Here is a 14838-nt window from a genome sequence, read left to right as displayed (position 1 = left end):
CCCAAACCACCCCTTTCAGCAGGTTGTGAATGTTGTCAATTGCAGGCAGACAAGATGTGCATTTCAATGAAGAATAGGAAATGGAACCTTTCTATGAATAACACAGACACACACACACACATACACGGGAATGCTTAAAGAAGAAGAAAACACCTATTTGCATAAGGAACCAATTTCAGCTTTTAGCCCTAAATCAAATGAAAAGCATTTTTGTGTGTTAATGCATAAGTATGTACAGTGGTGGCTCTTTAACCAAGTTTTAATCCCCAAACATCATTATTATTATTACTATTATTATTATTCTTGTCATCATCATTATCCAACACACTCGCAAACCTTGTGAGGATCGAAAATGGATGGATGGATGGATGGATGAAAAAAATGAAAAATAATTTCAAGTTATATTTTACTTTGAATTCCTGTTCAAAAAGGTAAAACATGGCGAGCTTCCTGAAATTGAAAGCATCCGCATTAAAGCACTTGATGATCTTGCAAATGCACACTAGCAATTGTTAAATACAGTACAGTACTTATTTCAAATAATAAATGAATAAATATAACAGTATGAATAATAATACAAATAATAAATAAATAAAATGTGTTAGGTATAAATTTCCCAATTGCACAAATATTAGAACATCAAAAGACATTTTTGCAGATGATTATAAAATAAAGAACCATGTTTGGGAACTTCAAATCAGATGGCAGTTGCCTCACCTTAATGCAGCTAATAGTGATGAAGGTTGTCATTTTTACAATGGTGATTGTATATTAATAAATGTTCATAATCATAAATATAATGTTTTAATTGTTCTTAAAAAAATCCAATCTAATAGATTCTACCTAATAATGTTGTATTTTTAATGAATTGTGAGTTTGAAATAAACAACCTAACTTAAGTGAATAGACTTTTTTTTTTAATGCATCATGTTACTTTTTTATCGTGATTTTGTAGTCTGTTTTGATCAATGGAACACATTTTTTGCCACGGAAAGGATTGAGCGTGGTACAACACGGTGACCTTGTGGTATGCATGTCTGTCTCACGACTTTGGGGTTCTCGCATTGAATCTTACCTCAGTCCTTTGTGGGGGTTTCCATGTGCTCCCCATGGGTTTTCTTCGGGTACTCTGACTTCTTCCAAGTTTATGGACCCCGCTTCCCAAAGTCAGCAGGGATAGGTTCCAGGTCACCTGAAACCCTGATGAGGACGAGTGCCATAGAAAATGAATGCATCATTGTTGCCCTGGCAACATCTGAAGTCCAGACATCATTTATCTCATCGGCCGATGTAAATATCACCCCCAAAAAAGTATACTATTATTAGTAGTAGTATGATTATTGTGGCTACTACTGTATAGTCTGAGCATACTGAGCAGCTTTTTGTGTGGCTTGCAGACATGCAGTCAGTCAAGTCAATGTTAAAGGTCAAACACAGTGTAGCTCACACGAGACAATCCCAGTGAGAGCAGACATGATGTCATTAAACTTTCATGACAACTGAAGGGTGACAACTCTCAGCCGTTATTGACTCCGCACGACCCCAACACACATAGGTGTGCGCACACACCTACACGCACACAAAACCTACACGCGCACACAAACACACACAAACACACACACACACATATATATATTTAAGATACTGTAGGTAACCCTCAACTGTACTGCTAACCAATGAATTTTAAATACTGTGTCTGCTCATGATGAAGCAACATGTGGCTCAGTGGTTATTTGTTTTGTGTACAGTATAATGAGAACATACTTGGTATGCGAAATCCAATGCTCGGATGGGGCCGTATAATAAATTGTTCTAAATCTCCTCTATTTCCGGTGTAGTTATACTCTTTGCCACTAGATGTTGGCACACTGCTGAGAGTGTGTGAATTTGAAAAGAAAAAAAAAAAAAAACAGAAGAGGAACTTAGAAGAAGAAAGAAACCCCAATGTCATCCAAACAGCCTCATTTTTATTGAAAACTATTTAATGGCATCCTCTATAATCATGCTTTTAATCGCTAAGGTAAGCAACGGCAACACGTTAATTTTATAATCTTTGGACATGACTATGGATGGCTATTGTGAGATGTTAAGTTTGTTGGGAAAAAACGGGACTGTTTATACGAGTACAGTAAATACAAAGGTATTGGTACACTGTTAGACAGTACTGCACAATATTTTTGGGGTTGCTTTTGCTCTCTCTTAATAAATGATATGAATTTAAATGTGTTTGTAATATTTGTGTGTTAAAAGCTTTGAAACTAATTGCCATAAATGCTATTAAAAAAAAATGTCTTTGGAGTAGTTTTCTATATCACAGATTTCACGTATTGCAGGGATGGTCCCAAAATGGCCGTATAGTTGACATTTTTTAATTTTCTATCATCATGATGGTGGGGGGTGGGGGGGGGTCGTGTTTTACTTGTGAATTCTAGTTGCTGTATGTTTTAGAAAAAAATTCTAAATAACAAATGACATTCCAGAGTGTCATCCGAGAAAACATTACATGTGTGTTGTCGATGGCAAGCAGCGCAGGTTGTGTGAAAAATGTCATGAGCTTTTGTGTTTGCCTCGGGCTCCGGCAGGTCCCATAGGAGCGTCTCCGTTTATTGTGCTCCAAAAAAAGCCAATTACAATGTTAATGTGTCACAGCGGGCGCCTGAACCCCGAGGAACGCGTCCAACGCTTGATGGAGAGGGCTCGAGTCAACGCGGGGTTAACAGCAAAACGGCGTCTGGGGAGCGCTTGGCCATAGCATAACACTACACAATAGTAAACACACACACACACATTCTTGATGCATTCAGGAATTGCTGCATGGAAAGAATATATCAGAGTCAGGATCAAATACTACAATTAATAAGAAAAAAGGTATCTAGGCTAAGACAAAAAAATGGGATGATAATAATAAAAATAGACAACCAATGATACAACACAATTTGATAGATGAGTTCACTCCTTTCAATAACAGTCACGCATGATACAACAATGATCTAATAGAATTAAATTACCTCGGCAAAACTACATGATGCAAAGATTTTGTAAGCTAACAAAATGAACTGTAGATATGAAGTAAAGCAAGTTGCACTCCAATATTATCAGTTCACCTCAAGCACGCTAAGTGAAGCTAATCTACAGAGGACATGCTATGGCTTGCTATGACGATAAAATCAGCTAACCTAAGAAAAAAACTGCTAAGATAACAAATTGTCCATCTACAGCTAAAGTAAAATAAATTATCCTAAATTACGTGAGCCGAGACAAGACACAATCCGATATGATGAGGTGAGCTCACCTCAGCCATGCTAAGCTACGTTTAAAGAGATTTTGGTCTCTTTATACATACACTAGCTAAACCCCGGTGGACGAAAAAAGACGTCTTGGACAAGACAGCTATTGTTTGTAGAAAAATATATATTTGGACAGAAAAGAGGAAAAGGAAAAACATACAGATTACGAAAGAGCGTGTCCGTCCGACCTCGAGCGTCGTGTCGTCCCAACTAATTTAGCTGTTGTCTTGGCTAGGCTAGCTTAGCTGTTGTCGTAGATCAAAGCTTTTTGATGTGTAACGTCCGGTGCGTCAGCACTGATTGGTTGAAGCCAAAAGACGTGCTTGCGTACACGTCCGCACTGATGCACGCACAGTAGAGAGCAGCGGACTTTCGACTGCTGAGTAGCGCTTCACTCGAGTGGCGTCGCTCCATGTTAACAACATCAGATGGCGTGTCAAACAGTACAATATAAAACACGATAAATTACGACAGTACAGCATTGAACGATGAGCTCACTTTAGCGAATCTAATCCACGCTTTGCTAAACAAAGAGCCTATAATGAAAGCAATGTACATACAGTACAAGACAGGACAAGATAAGTTATGCATGCGACAGTACGACATGTCACCTTGAGCTCACTTCAACCAAGTTAAGATGAGTGAAAGTATGCTAGGCTTAGCTAATAAATAAATGGCTGACATTGTACATAATTAGACAACGCAAAATATGACAGATCGATACATCACGACATTGCTAGAATAATGGCCTTTTTTCCCCTTTGTTTTTCCAGATAAAACAAAAAAAAAGTCAACAAAATACTGGCTATATCATATTCATTAATAATTTCATTATTTTTCCTCAAAATACAACAATATTTTAAGATGATAAAATGAGTTCACCTTGGCCAAGATAGGCTAATCTATGCTACACTAATGTAACAAAATATGGTTTCTTTCAATGTACAATATGATGAAACACAATGTAAACTACGAAACTACAGCATATGAAGATGACCCCATCAGCCAGCCCAAGCTAAGCAACTATAAACTATGCTAAACTAAACTGAAACGGGATGAGATTGCTCTATTTTATCTATCGATCTACGTATCCAGTTAAGGTAAGATAAGACAATGCAGCACATCCTCAGAGGACTCCCGCAGGACGATCTCTCTTGGGAGGCCATAATAAGCCATTAAATGGGCACATTAGGAGCTAATGAAAAGGCTCTTAGTGTTTTTTCTTTCCACTGTGGTTCACCTGAATATATTTGTCACACTCTCAGTTGTGCATGTGTGTGACTTATTTGGACTGACAAACGCTGAAATTACAAAGCAATAAACATATTTCCCCCACAAAGTTTATGATGCGTTTTGGTCTGTGTGTAAGGCTGGCAGCACAATGTTCTGGACACACAATGCGATGTTACACTTGTTATTGTCATGCAAATGTTCATAATAGACTGCAGCCAGCATCTCTGATTAGCCTGATGTGTGCTCATTCCCCACTCTCAGAGGGTCTTTTCTCTGCCGTCCATCCAGCCATCCAACCACGATAAATAGACGCACACACGCACAGGCACAGGAATATCATCATGTTACCTCACTAAAATGCTTTTGTAATCATTTTCAAATGCATTGAAAAAAACTTGATGTGGCTCACACACATACACACACACACACACACACACACACACACACACACACACACGCACGCACACAAAAGATAACATGAAATAACACCGACAGTAAAAACTCCAAGACGAAATTCAGTGCTGCTTTGACCTTGTAGGGCAAACAAACACACATATACCAAATGAAAACACTCACAAGGAGCATGGAGAAACATTCACAGTTAACGAACCGCACAGTGAACTAAACGTGTTAGAGTTCATGATTTCACAAACTATGCCACGTCCCTTAAAGACACTTGATGGCTCCATGAGGCTACTAGTGTGACGCCTGCCTGGGCCTAGTGGCGTTAGTAGTGCCGCAATGGTAGGCCAAAAGTCATACTAATAGTGTAAAACAACGTTATTTCTGAGACACAGTTTTCCCACAAGTGCGCTGATTTAATCTTAATAAAGAGGAAAAAGAGCATACTAGTACATGGAGCTTATGCTGGACACAATCATTACAAGTGCACTGATATATCTTACTAGTGAGGACAAACTGCGCAATAGTACATAGGACCCAAATCTGGGTATCAAGTATATCGACTAAATGCTCAAATGGCTTTGCATAAAATTGTGTGTCCTCTCTGTGTTGTGCGTTTTTGACGAGTTCACTCAAGGTACTTGATCACAGGCGTGACCACATGTGTGTTGATGATGGCGATGATGATGAGGGGGTGGTACCCACAGCCAGCTCACCCATGTGTGTAATGTGAAAAGGAGGGCTGGGTGGGTGTTTGGGGAGAGGGGTGAAATGTTGTACTGACACTGTCGAGTGTGGACACAAGAGTGCGTGTGTGTGTGTATGTGTGTGTGTGTGGGGGGGGGGGCTGTCAAACTTCAATGCTATTTTTCATCTACGTTCTGTGGTGGGATTGCTTAAAAAAACAGTCTTTCTGTAGGACAGACAAAATGGTGGAAATTTGGTAGCAATGGAATGAATGCCCCCCCCCAGGAGGAGTTCAAGTCCAACCACTTGAAAGGAGCTAAAAAAAACAATGGGTGGATGATGGATGGATGGATCGATGGATGGATGGATGGCTGGACAAGTGGATGAGGACAGATGGAACATGTATGTCAGGGATGAGCTTCGGTCCTCAAGGGCCAATATCCTGGATGTTTTATATGTTTACCTCCTCAAACACACCTGATTCAAATGATCAAGACTGTGATCAGGCTTCTGCAGAGATTGCTGATGAGCTAATCATTTAAGGGAAAGATCTAAAACACGCAGGATTGTGGCCCTGTAGGACTGGAGTTGCCCACCCCTGCTATACGTGAATGTGGATGAATGGAATGACTGCTGGTTGGATCTGTTACTAGGTGGATAGATGGACTGGATGAATCACTGAAATAAGGATCCCTAATCATCCCCAAAGGATGGGTAGTTTCTTATTTTTAACCGGGTTTACTACCTAGAAGTTACACGGATTGACATGATGGATGGATAAATGAATGGATAACTAGATAGACAGGTGGTCATACAGATTAGTATTGTTATTTTCAAATATTTGCTTGTTTTGTCTGATTTATTCCTCAGTTTGTATTTTTGAATTTTAATTCCTGTTGTACAGCAAATGTTTTGACACTTCTGGATTTGTAATGCTTTAAGATGAAATTTGAGCGAGGCAGCATTCGCTTACCATTTGTCAAACGTAAGTTGCCTGTTTAAAATATATTTTAAAATTATTCTGAACGACAGTTTGTAAATAAATCCGTATTACACAACCGTCATGTGTATTGTTCTCAGAGGCTCAGTGTTGAAATGGACTCAAATATCACTGAGCCTCCCGATTTTTGTGGCGAAATAATTAAGTGAAAGAATATGTTCACCAGCCTTGGCTTTGATTCATGAACGTCACAAATGGACATATATTTAAAAAAAAAAAAGACTCCAAGATTCTGTGTGGTTCCATCTTTCCTAAATTGGCACTGACGCGGATGAGCAACTTTGATTGGTCGGACGTCAGACGCAAATCCCCATGGGTTGGCTCCGCCCCCTATAACGTTATCCCTCGCCACCCACCATCATCATCGTGGCTCTCCCCGTGGGTGATCAAGAGAGAAAAATCACTTTCCTCCTCCTGGCTCTTGGTTCACACAGATATAAATATTTTATTTATTTATTTATTTTTTTGCAGGATTTCTCGAATGCGAGTTGAATGCAGACGCAAATATATTTCATTTAACTGATGATGAATGGGGTTCTTGCGTGTTTTGATGGGATGGGATGTGGTACACGCGCACACACACTCACTCACAGTAACCTTCATCGTGCAGACCAGAGGCTGTCTGCATGCTGCTGATAAGAGCCTCGGTCGTTAACTCGGCCACGCAGGACAGCCTTGTGAGATTTAATTTAGGCGTTTTGAGGGATTTTTTTTTTTTTTAGATTTCAGTTAAATGGGTTTTAATAATTTGATCATGGTGTTAACACAATTATGATTTTTTTTAGGGAATATTTACATTAAAAGTGCAGGGAATCCTGCACAAAATATGATAGTCCACGATGCAAATGTCTAATGAATTGTTGTTTTCTTTTACAAGGGCACTTAAAAGCATGTGCACTGGATTGCGTTGCATTCGAAGCTTTTACACATGAAGCAGCGAGGCCGCTTTGTTGCAGGGTGATGATGATGATGATGGTGATGATGATGATGATGCAGCGTCGTGTGCATCCAGAAATTTTGCGTGGGGGATCATAAGAATATCCATATTTTGTAAAAACCTACAATGCTTTAAAATCTCAGAATTTGTGCGCAAACAACAAATGGGTTCTTTAAAAAATAAAAGTAGACCAGTCCTGCGTGTATGAATATAAAACGAAAATATTGTCGTATTTTATATTCCAAGTTATATAATTTAAAAAAACGAAAACCGCAACATTTGCCCTCCATTAATAAAATCTCCTTTTTCTTGAACGGGCGGCCATTCTTCACAATGGCACACGCACGGGCGTGCACACACACACGCAGCAATCCTTCGATGGATGAATGAATGAATGATATTTTTCATGTTATGAAACAAAACAAAATAAGACTGAAGCAAAAAGGCCAAATTGGAGGAAGAATAGTCCATTTTAGGTCACTAAAAACTATACTGCTTGCATCCAAAATCTTTTTTTTTTTCCCCCAAAGAGAATCTGGTTTACTATAAAGCTGTCCTTTGCTGATTAAAAAGAGGCAAATGTTTCTTTCATATTTTTAAGAAAGCGAAAGAGAAAAAAAAGTAAAGAAATCCTACATTTGGTTGTGATCCAAAGAGGTTGGCTTTTGGCACAGATCTCAGCCTCCTTTTATACGCGTAAACTTGGGCGAGATTGGAGGCCGCCGGAATGCCATTGGACGTCGGTCTGAAGTATTATAGATCGTGGCTCCGGGAGGGGGTGAGGAGGGAGTGGGTGAATAGGGTGATGGTGGGTGTATGGTGAGGGGTACCGCAAGCACCTCCCCTAGAAATGCAGCAAATCTCTCCCGTGTTCTCCTGGTGCGGGGCTCTATCTACTAAAAAAAAAAAGGAGGGAGGGGATGGAGGAGGGGGGGGGCACTCAAGCCCACCCCCCCCCTGAGCGCCACAGTACCGCATTGGCATCAGTGAAGGCACCTGGACGCACCTAACACCCACCCCACGCGCAAAAAAAAAAGGATATCATAAAGGCCTTACAAAGACACTTTTTGCTGTCGGTGCGTAAAGCTTTACGCACGGCGTCTGGAGCCAAAAAAGACAGCGAGGAAACGTCGAACATCGAGGAGGAGAGGACAGGACAAGGGAAGGAGAGGAGGGGGACAGGATGCAGAAGCGGAGCAGCGACGTCTGAAGGTGAAATGATCCTGAGGAAAAGCACACTGAGGAAGAAGTGGAGATAGCAATTAAAAAATATTAATAATATACCGTCGGTGTCTTAATCAGAGCTCGTCCTTCCCCCCCAACCCCCTCACCCACCCACTCTCGTGTCTTGTGGATGCAACGAAGCGGACGCCGCCACCCAAAGTAGCCTCTTTTGTATATTGGATAAGGAGAGGAGAAATTAAGCGCAAACATGGCGACGTTAATCCGGAGCAAACTGTCCAATAAACTGTCTAACGCGGCCACGACCGTCACCAACAAATCCCAGGCCAAAGTCAGTGGCATGTTCGCCAGGATGGGCTTCCAGGCCGCCACCGACGAGGAGGCGCTGGGCTTCGCCGCCTGCGACGACCTGGACTATGACCACCGGCAGGGCATGCAGATGGACATCCTGGCTGCCGACGACAAGGCGGCGGCGGCGGAGGGAGGAGGGGAAGGAGGGGCAGGCGGCTTGGATGGGGACAGCCACTACCAGAGGGACGGCACCGGGCCATCGCGTTCGTCCTCCAAGGACGGGGGTTCGAACGAACTGTCCGAGGTCAGACCCAAGATCACGGCTTGGGAGGCGGGATGGAACGTCACCAACGCCATCCAGGTACGAGCGCGCACCTCATCATCCATCCATTTTTTTAAATCCTTTTATCCTCACAAGATTCGCGGGGCACCTCAGCAACTTTAAAGCAAATCGATCGGATTGCTGCTCATCTTATTACTCGAATAAAACACAACGCAGATGTCATGCGACGAACTCCTCCGCGCATATTGTCCACGAACACACACTTTCTATTCTCTCAAACTCTCCTACGGTGAAAATAAAATGCAGCAATAAAATAATAATTCAACGTTTTTCATGCGGGAAACAACACATTTCGAATGCATTCCGTGCGCAATTACGCGTGTCCGTGGCGCACGTCAGCGCGCAGTGGGGGGGAAAAAAATGTGGGCGTGAACGAAGCGAGTCACCCACACCACCACAACCACCCAGAGTACGTCTCGTTCGCAAAATCTGCGACAAAATAAATAAATAAATCCTTTCTCGGGGGGTTTTGACGTCACAGAGTGTCTCCGATGCGGCTCGTGGTGACGTTCGGGGCGGGAGGGAAGACGGACGCGCTCAAAGCCAAGTGGAAAACCCACGCGACGTCAAAACGGGAAGGTGGGGGGGGGGGTGGGGTTGGGGGGTGGAGGCACGAGGACCGTCACTTAGAATTACAATAACATTCAAAAGAAAGTAGCCCTCCACCATGGTGGAATAACCACAAGTGACTGGATGAACCACTTCATGTGGGGTACTAATTGGGAGAAGATGTGACAATCTGATCTGACCTATAAGCATCAATGTGCAATCTGGATCAAATCCGCTCCAAACTAGATTTGATATTCAGTGAAGCCTTTTGTTTGAACAATAAATGGCTGATGTTAAAGGCACCGAATTCATCACCTACCTGCTAAATCAGGGCTGAATGAATCCAGGTTCATCTTGGCAGCATTTGACTCCGCATAATTTTTGTAATGAGAAAGGTAAGTAATATGATAAATTGAAATAGCTTCTGAATTGATCTGATATTCTTTTCTGATCTGAATCTGAGATTCTTTTTCTTATCTTATTTTATCTTATCTTATATGGACGATGCCTTCTGTTCAAATTGGCTCTATGCATATCTGACCATGTTAAATATTTGCAAGTTTGAAATAATACATATCTGAAGATTTGGTGCCAAATGCCGAATGTAGATCACATACGGCGCTGAAAGTACGGGTATGAAAACATCTGACTTTGCATACAGATCAGACTAAAGGTATTAGCAATTAGGCATGTTGAAAATGATTTCCCCCTCTATATTGAAATGTTTTCAAAATTATCAATCTGGGTCAAATCTGGATTCAATTTGGTTTGATGTTAAGGTGTCTGACACCGTGGTATGAAGATCTGGATCAGTTTGAGTTGGCAGCTTTTGATCCTGCATGAATTTCAGAAGAGTGACAAGGAATAGGACAAGGTAAAAATGACTTTTCCCTGTTAAATTGAATGCTCAATGCAGTTCAACTCCGGATCAAAAGAGGCTGCAAATCACGTCCAATGAACACCTTCATATACATTAGGAGTTTTGTTCAAATGACAAAAATATCTCACCATGATAAATCACACGTTTGAAGATGCCACATTCAATCGGAGCAACCGACTTCAAATATGGGTTGAGGTAACAACTTCTGAGATGTTTTTATATATCGTGAAATCCACTGGAATCAGTTGCTGTATATACTTGAGGCTTGAGGAGCCGACGATGAGAAGAAAGGAGCGTTAGCGCAGAGCGCCGATGCGGATGTGGAACCGGGAGTCGCGGCTTGGAGTTGAAGCGGATTACGTGGGACAGGAGTAGTGAACTAATCTCTTTTTGTCAATGGACTCTACAGCTTCGTGTTTGCTTTCAAAACTTAGCTTGTAGCAGACGTGCACATTTTCAGCATGACGTCTCTGATCCACTGGTAAAAGGACACTTTCATCCTCTCCTCTTTCATCTATAACTGCTTCAGACAACAAAGTGTATGCAGGAAAGTGGTGAAGATTGCACGACTGTCTGTGTCCTATTTGTTGTGTTGTGTTATTTTTGTTATTTTGACTTCAAGATGGCGCCGCGTGAGTGGCTGCCTTTCCAGCAGCTCCTATATTTTGTTGTTCTACTTCTTCCATTCATAACTTTGCTGCTGTGAATTTGGAATTTCTCCATTGCGAGACTAATAAAGGTTTTCTTATCTTATCTTATCTTATCTTATACGGTGCAAAGGGAAAGAGAGAGAACTTGTTGGATGGGAGTCAGCACACACCCGCCACCATTCAAAGTGCCTCTGATCAACCGCAAATACATTTTAGGTGATTTACTGAAGTTTTTTTTCCTTTTTTGGGGTACTTGAAACTGATCACAATTCCTTCCACCATGACTAAGACCTCATCTTCAGCTGAAGCAAACAGCCTCAAATCATAATGTTGCCACCACCATTTTGTTAGGGAATACTTTTAATAATGAGCAGCGTTGTGTTTCAAATCTACCTTTAGGAACTATGACCAAAAAAGTTCAACGTTGGATTTAGAGGTGTCAAATCTAGTTCCAGAAAAGTAAATCCCTGCCACAGCTTGGCTTAAGCCACAGGTGCTTCTATTCAACAAGCTTGTTTACCAGCAGTTGAGTAGAATCACCTGAAGCCAAAATGGCAATGTGTTTTTCTTTCCGGACCTGAATTAGCCACCTCCGCACCGGGCCCAAATATTTGAATGTTGATTTTCTTTGTAAGAAAATACTTCTGTCTCACCACTTGACCCCACAGCCTGAGATGATATCTTTCGACCTTGCACATTCACATTTTTCGGATTGGATCCCGAGCAGCCAATATCATGTTTTGAAACTATACGGCAGATGGATTTAAAGGGATCTTGGAAAATCACCTGTTCCGATTATGATTTGAATCTCGTTTTGGGCATCCTTGGCGGTTGTGACATGATTATGTGAAATCACTGCGCGTGTGTTCACCTCGCAGGGAATGTTCGTCTTGGGCCTTCCGTACGCTATCCTGCACGGGGGCTACCTGGGCCTCTTCCTGATCATCTTCGCCGCGGTGGTGTGCTGCTACACGGGCAAGATCCTGATCGCGTGCCTGTATGAGGAGGACGAGGACGGCCGCCTTGTGCGCGTGCGCGACTCGTACGTGGACATTGCCAACGCTTGCTGTGCGCCGCGCTTCCCGGCGCTGGGCGGCCACGTGGTCAACGTGGCGCAGATCATCGAGCTGGTGATGACGTGCATCCTGTACGTGGTGGTGAGCGGCAACCTGATGTACAACAGCTTCCCCAACATGCCCATCTCGCAGAAGTCGTGGGCCATCATCGCCACGGCGGCCCTGCTGCCCTGCGCCTTCCTCAAGAACCTGAAGGCAGTGTCCAAGTTCAGCCTGCTGTGTACGCTCGCACACTTTGTACTCATCAGCCTGCTGTGTACGCTCGCCCACTTTGTCATCAATGTGCTGGTGATCGCCTACTGCCTGTCGCGGGCGCGGGTGTGGGCGTGGGACAAGGTCAAGTTCTACATCGACGTCAAGAAGTTCCCCATCTCCATCGGCATCATCGTGTTCAGCTACACGTCGCAGATCTTCTTGCCGTCGCTGGAGGGCAACATGCAGAAGCCCAGCGAGTTCCACTGCATGATGAACTGGACGCACATCGCCGCCTGCATCCTCAAGGGCCTCTTCGCCCTGGTGGCCTACCTGACGTGGGCCGACGCCACCAAGGAGGTGATCACGGACAACCTGCCGCCGGGCATCCGCGCCGTGGTCAACATTTTCCTGGTGGCCAAAGCGCTGCTCTCCTACCCCCTGCCCTTCTTCGCCGCCGTGGAGGTACTGGAGAAGAGCTTCTTTCAGGAGGGAGGCCGCGCCTTCTTCCCGGACTGCTACGGGGGCGATGGACGCCTCAAGTCGTGGGGCCTGAGCCTGCGCTGCGGCCTGGTGGTTTTCACGCTGCTCATGGCCATCTACGTGCCGCACTTCGCGTTGCTCATGGGTCTGACGGGGAGCCTGACGGGCGCGGGGCTCTGCTTCTTGCTGCCCAGCCTCTTCCACCTCAAGCTGTTGTGGAGGAAGCTGCAATGGCACCAGGTCTTCTTCGACGTGGCCATCTTCGTCATCGGCGGGATATGCAGCATCTCCGGTTTCATCCATTCCATGGAGGGGCTTGTGGAGGCCTTCAAGTACAACATTGAGGAGTAGACTCCGAGCCAAGCTCAACCTCCGGCACGCCTCCTCCTCTTCTTCCTCCTCCTCCTCCTCCTCCATGCCCTCTCCCTCGTCCTCCTCCTTCTCCTCTTCTCGCTTCAGTTCATGCGTAAAAGCGCACGCTCGCAACCATCCAGTCTTGCGCACCACCCCGCTATACTTCCTGTCACGAGGCCTTGCATTGACATACGAAAGAAATATCAGAAAACACAATAGTCTGATGTGGGTGTACGTAATAAATTGGCTGTGTGAATCTAAGACCCCCCACCAATAACGGTTATCCCCGTAATCTATTTGACTGATACGTTCTCATTTCTTGAGGGCGAGATGCGCTAAGATTATTCATCTGGGCTTTCCTTTTTCTCGCCTTGTAAAAGCGCGTGCTCCCACCTATCTAATCTTGCGTATGTGAAAAAAAATCAATAAAAATTAGTGTACCTAATATACTGGCAGCGTCCACCCATGGAAAAACAAACATTATCGTCTTCTTCCCCTTAATCTGCTTGATTGACGCTACCATTCAATACAAATTTATTTTCGGGCATGATCATAAAATGAATCATCCGGCAGTCCCCCGCTTCACGGTTCAATTTAAATACGCACGCTCGCAACCATCCGGTTTGCGCACCACGCCGCTACGCGCCCTCCTGCTCAGAGGCCTTGCGAGAAACAAACACAATATGCATTCGTCTGATGTGGGTGTGCCCAATTGGCAGTGTACATCTATGAGAACAATCAATAGTTTGGCTTCTTCCTATTTGTCTGCTTGGCATATGAAGTGCGAATTTCGTTAAGGCCTGTTGCAATAAGATTAATCATCCACAGCCAAAAATGTCCAAATCCAACGGCAATAACCATCAGTAGAAAAATAAGCAGCTCTGGAAAACAAATAGGTGACCACAGCAAAATAATTTGTCTCATTTTCCGATCTACAGTTTGAGTAAAATCAACATTTTCTTTAGTTTACGAACATAACTCTCAATTTCCAAATGTAGATACTTACATTTGGAACACTTATTTCTTGCGGTCAATGAAATATGGTTAGAATACCCCCCAAAAATCATTTTTTGGGGGGAGGGGGTCTTTTCAATTGCTTATTTCCAGAGTTGGAGTTTATTTAGTCAACAAAAAAGTAGGAGATTGGACCTAAGCAGCTACTCAAACTATGCACTGAATGTATGATATTTAGCTCGCACACATGCGCATGCATGCGCTCGCTCTCTCGCGCGCACACACACACACACACACACACACACACACACACACACCCCAATACACACACAGACACA

General features: G+C 43.4%; 1 protein-coding gene and 1 long non-coding RNA gene across 2 annotated transcripts in view; one reads left to right on the top strand and one right to left on the bottom strand.

Annotated features, from left to right (window-relative positions):
- Window positions 1-3697, bottom strand: part of LOC109510631 (uncharacterized) — a 4111-nt gene extending 414 nt beyond the window's left edge. The window contains exons 1-2 of the long non-coding RNA XR_002167160.1: window positions 3448-3697; window positions 1076-1200 (exon numbers count right to left, since the gene is read on the bottom strand). This is a non-coding gene — a long non-coding RNA (uncharacterized LOC109510631). The remainder of the gene's footprint in view (window positions 1-1075; window positions 1201-3447) is intronic.
- Window positions 3698-8330: 4633 nt separating this feature from the next.
- On the top strand, window positions 8331-13576 carry LOC109510675 (vesicular inhibitory amino acid transporter-like). The gene is made up of 2 exons (XM_019861165.1): window positions 8331-9380; window positions 12320-13576. Exons 1-2 carry the CDS (start codon window positions 8979-8981, stop codon window positions 13541-13543), a joined length of 1626 nt encoding a protein of 541 aa, XP_019716724.1. The 5' UTR covers window positions 8331-8978; the 3' UTR covers window positions 13544-13576.
- The last annotated feature ends 1262 nt before the right edge of the window (window positions 13577-14838 follow it).

The sequence above is a fragment of the Hippocampus comes genome, unplaced genomic scaffold, assembly GCF_001891065.2.
Source record: "Hippocampus comes isolate QL1 unplaced genomic scaffold, H_comes_QL1_v1.1 scaffold40, whole genome shotgun sequence".
Taxonomy (NCBI): Eukaryota; Metazoa; Chordata; class Actinopteri; order Syngnathiformes; family Syngnathidae; genus Hippocampus; species Hippocampus comes.
This window is presented reverse-complemented; position numbering and strand designations above follow the sequence as displayed.

Excerpts from the sequence above, each read along its gene's own strand:
- LOC109510675 (XM_019861165.1), top strand. The coding sequence starts at position 8,979 with ATGGCGACGTTAATCCGGAGCAAACTGTCCAATAAACTGTCTAACGCG. Across the intron at positions 9,381-12,319 it reads ACGTCACCAACGCCATCCAG|GGAATGTTCGTCTTGGGCCT; the intron begins GTACGAGCGCGC and ends TTCACCTCGCAG.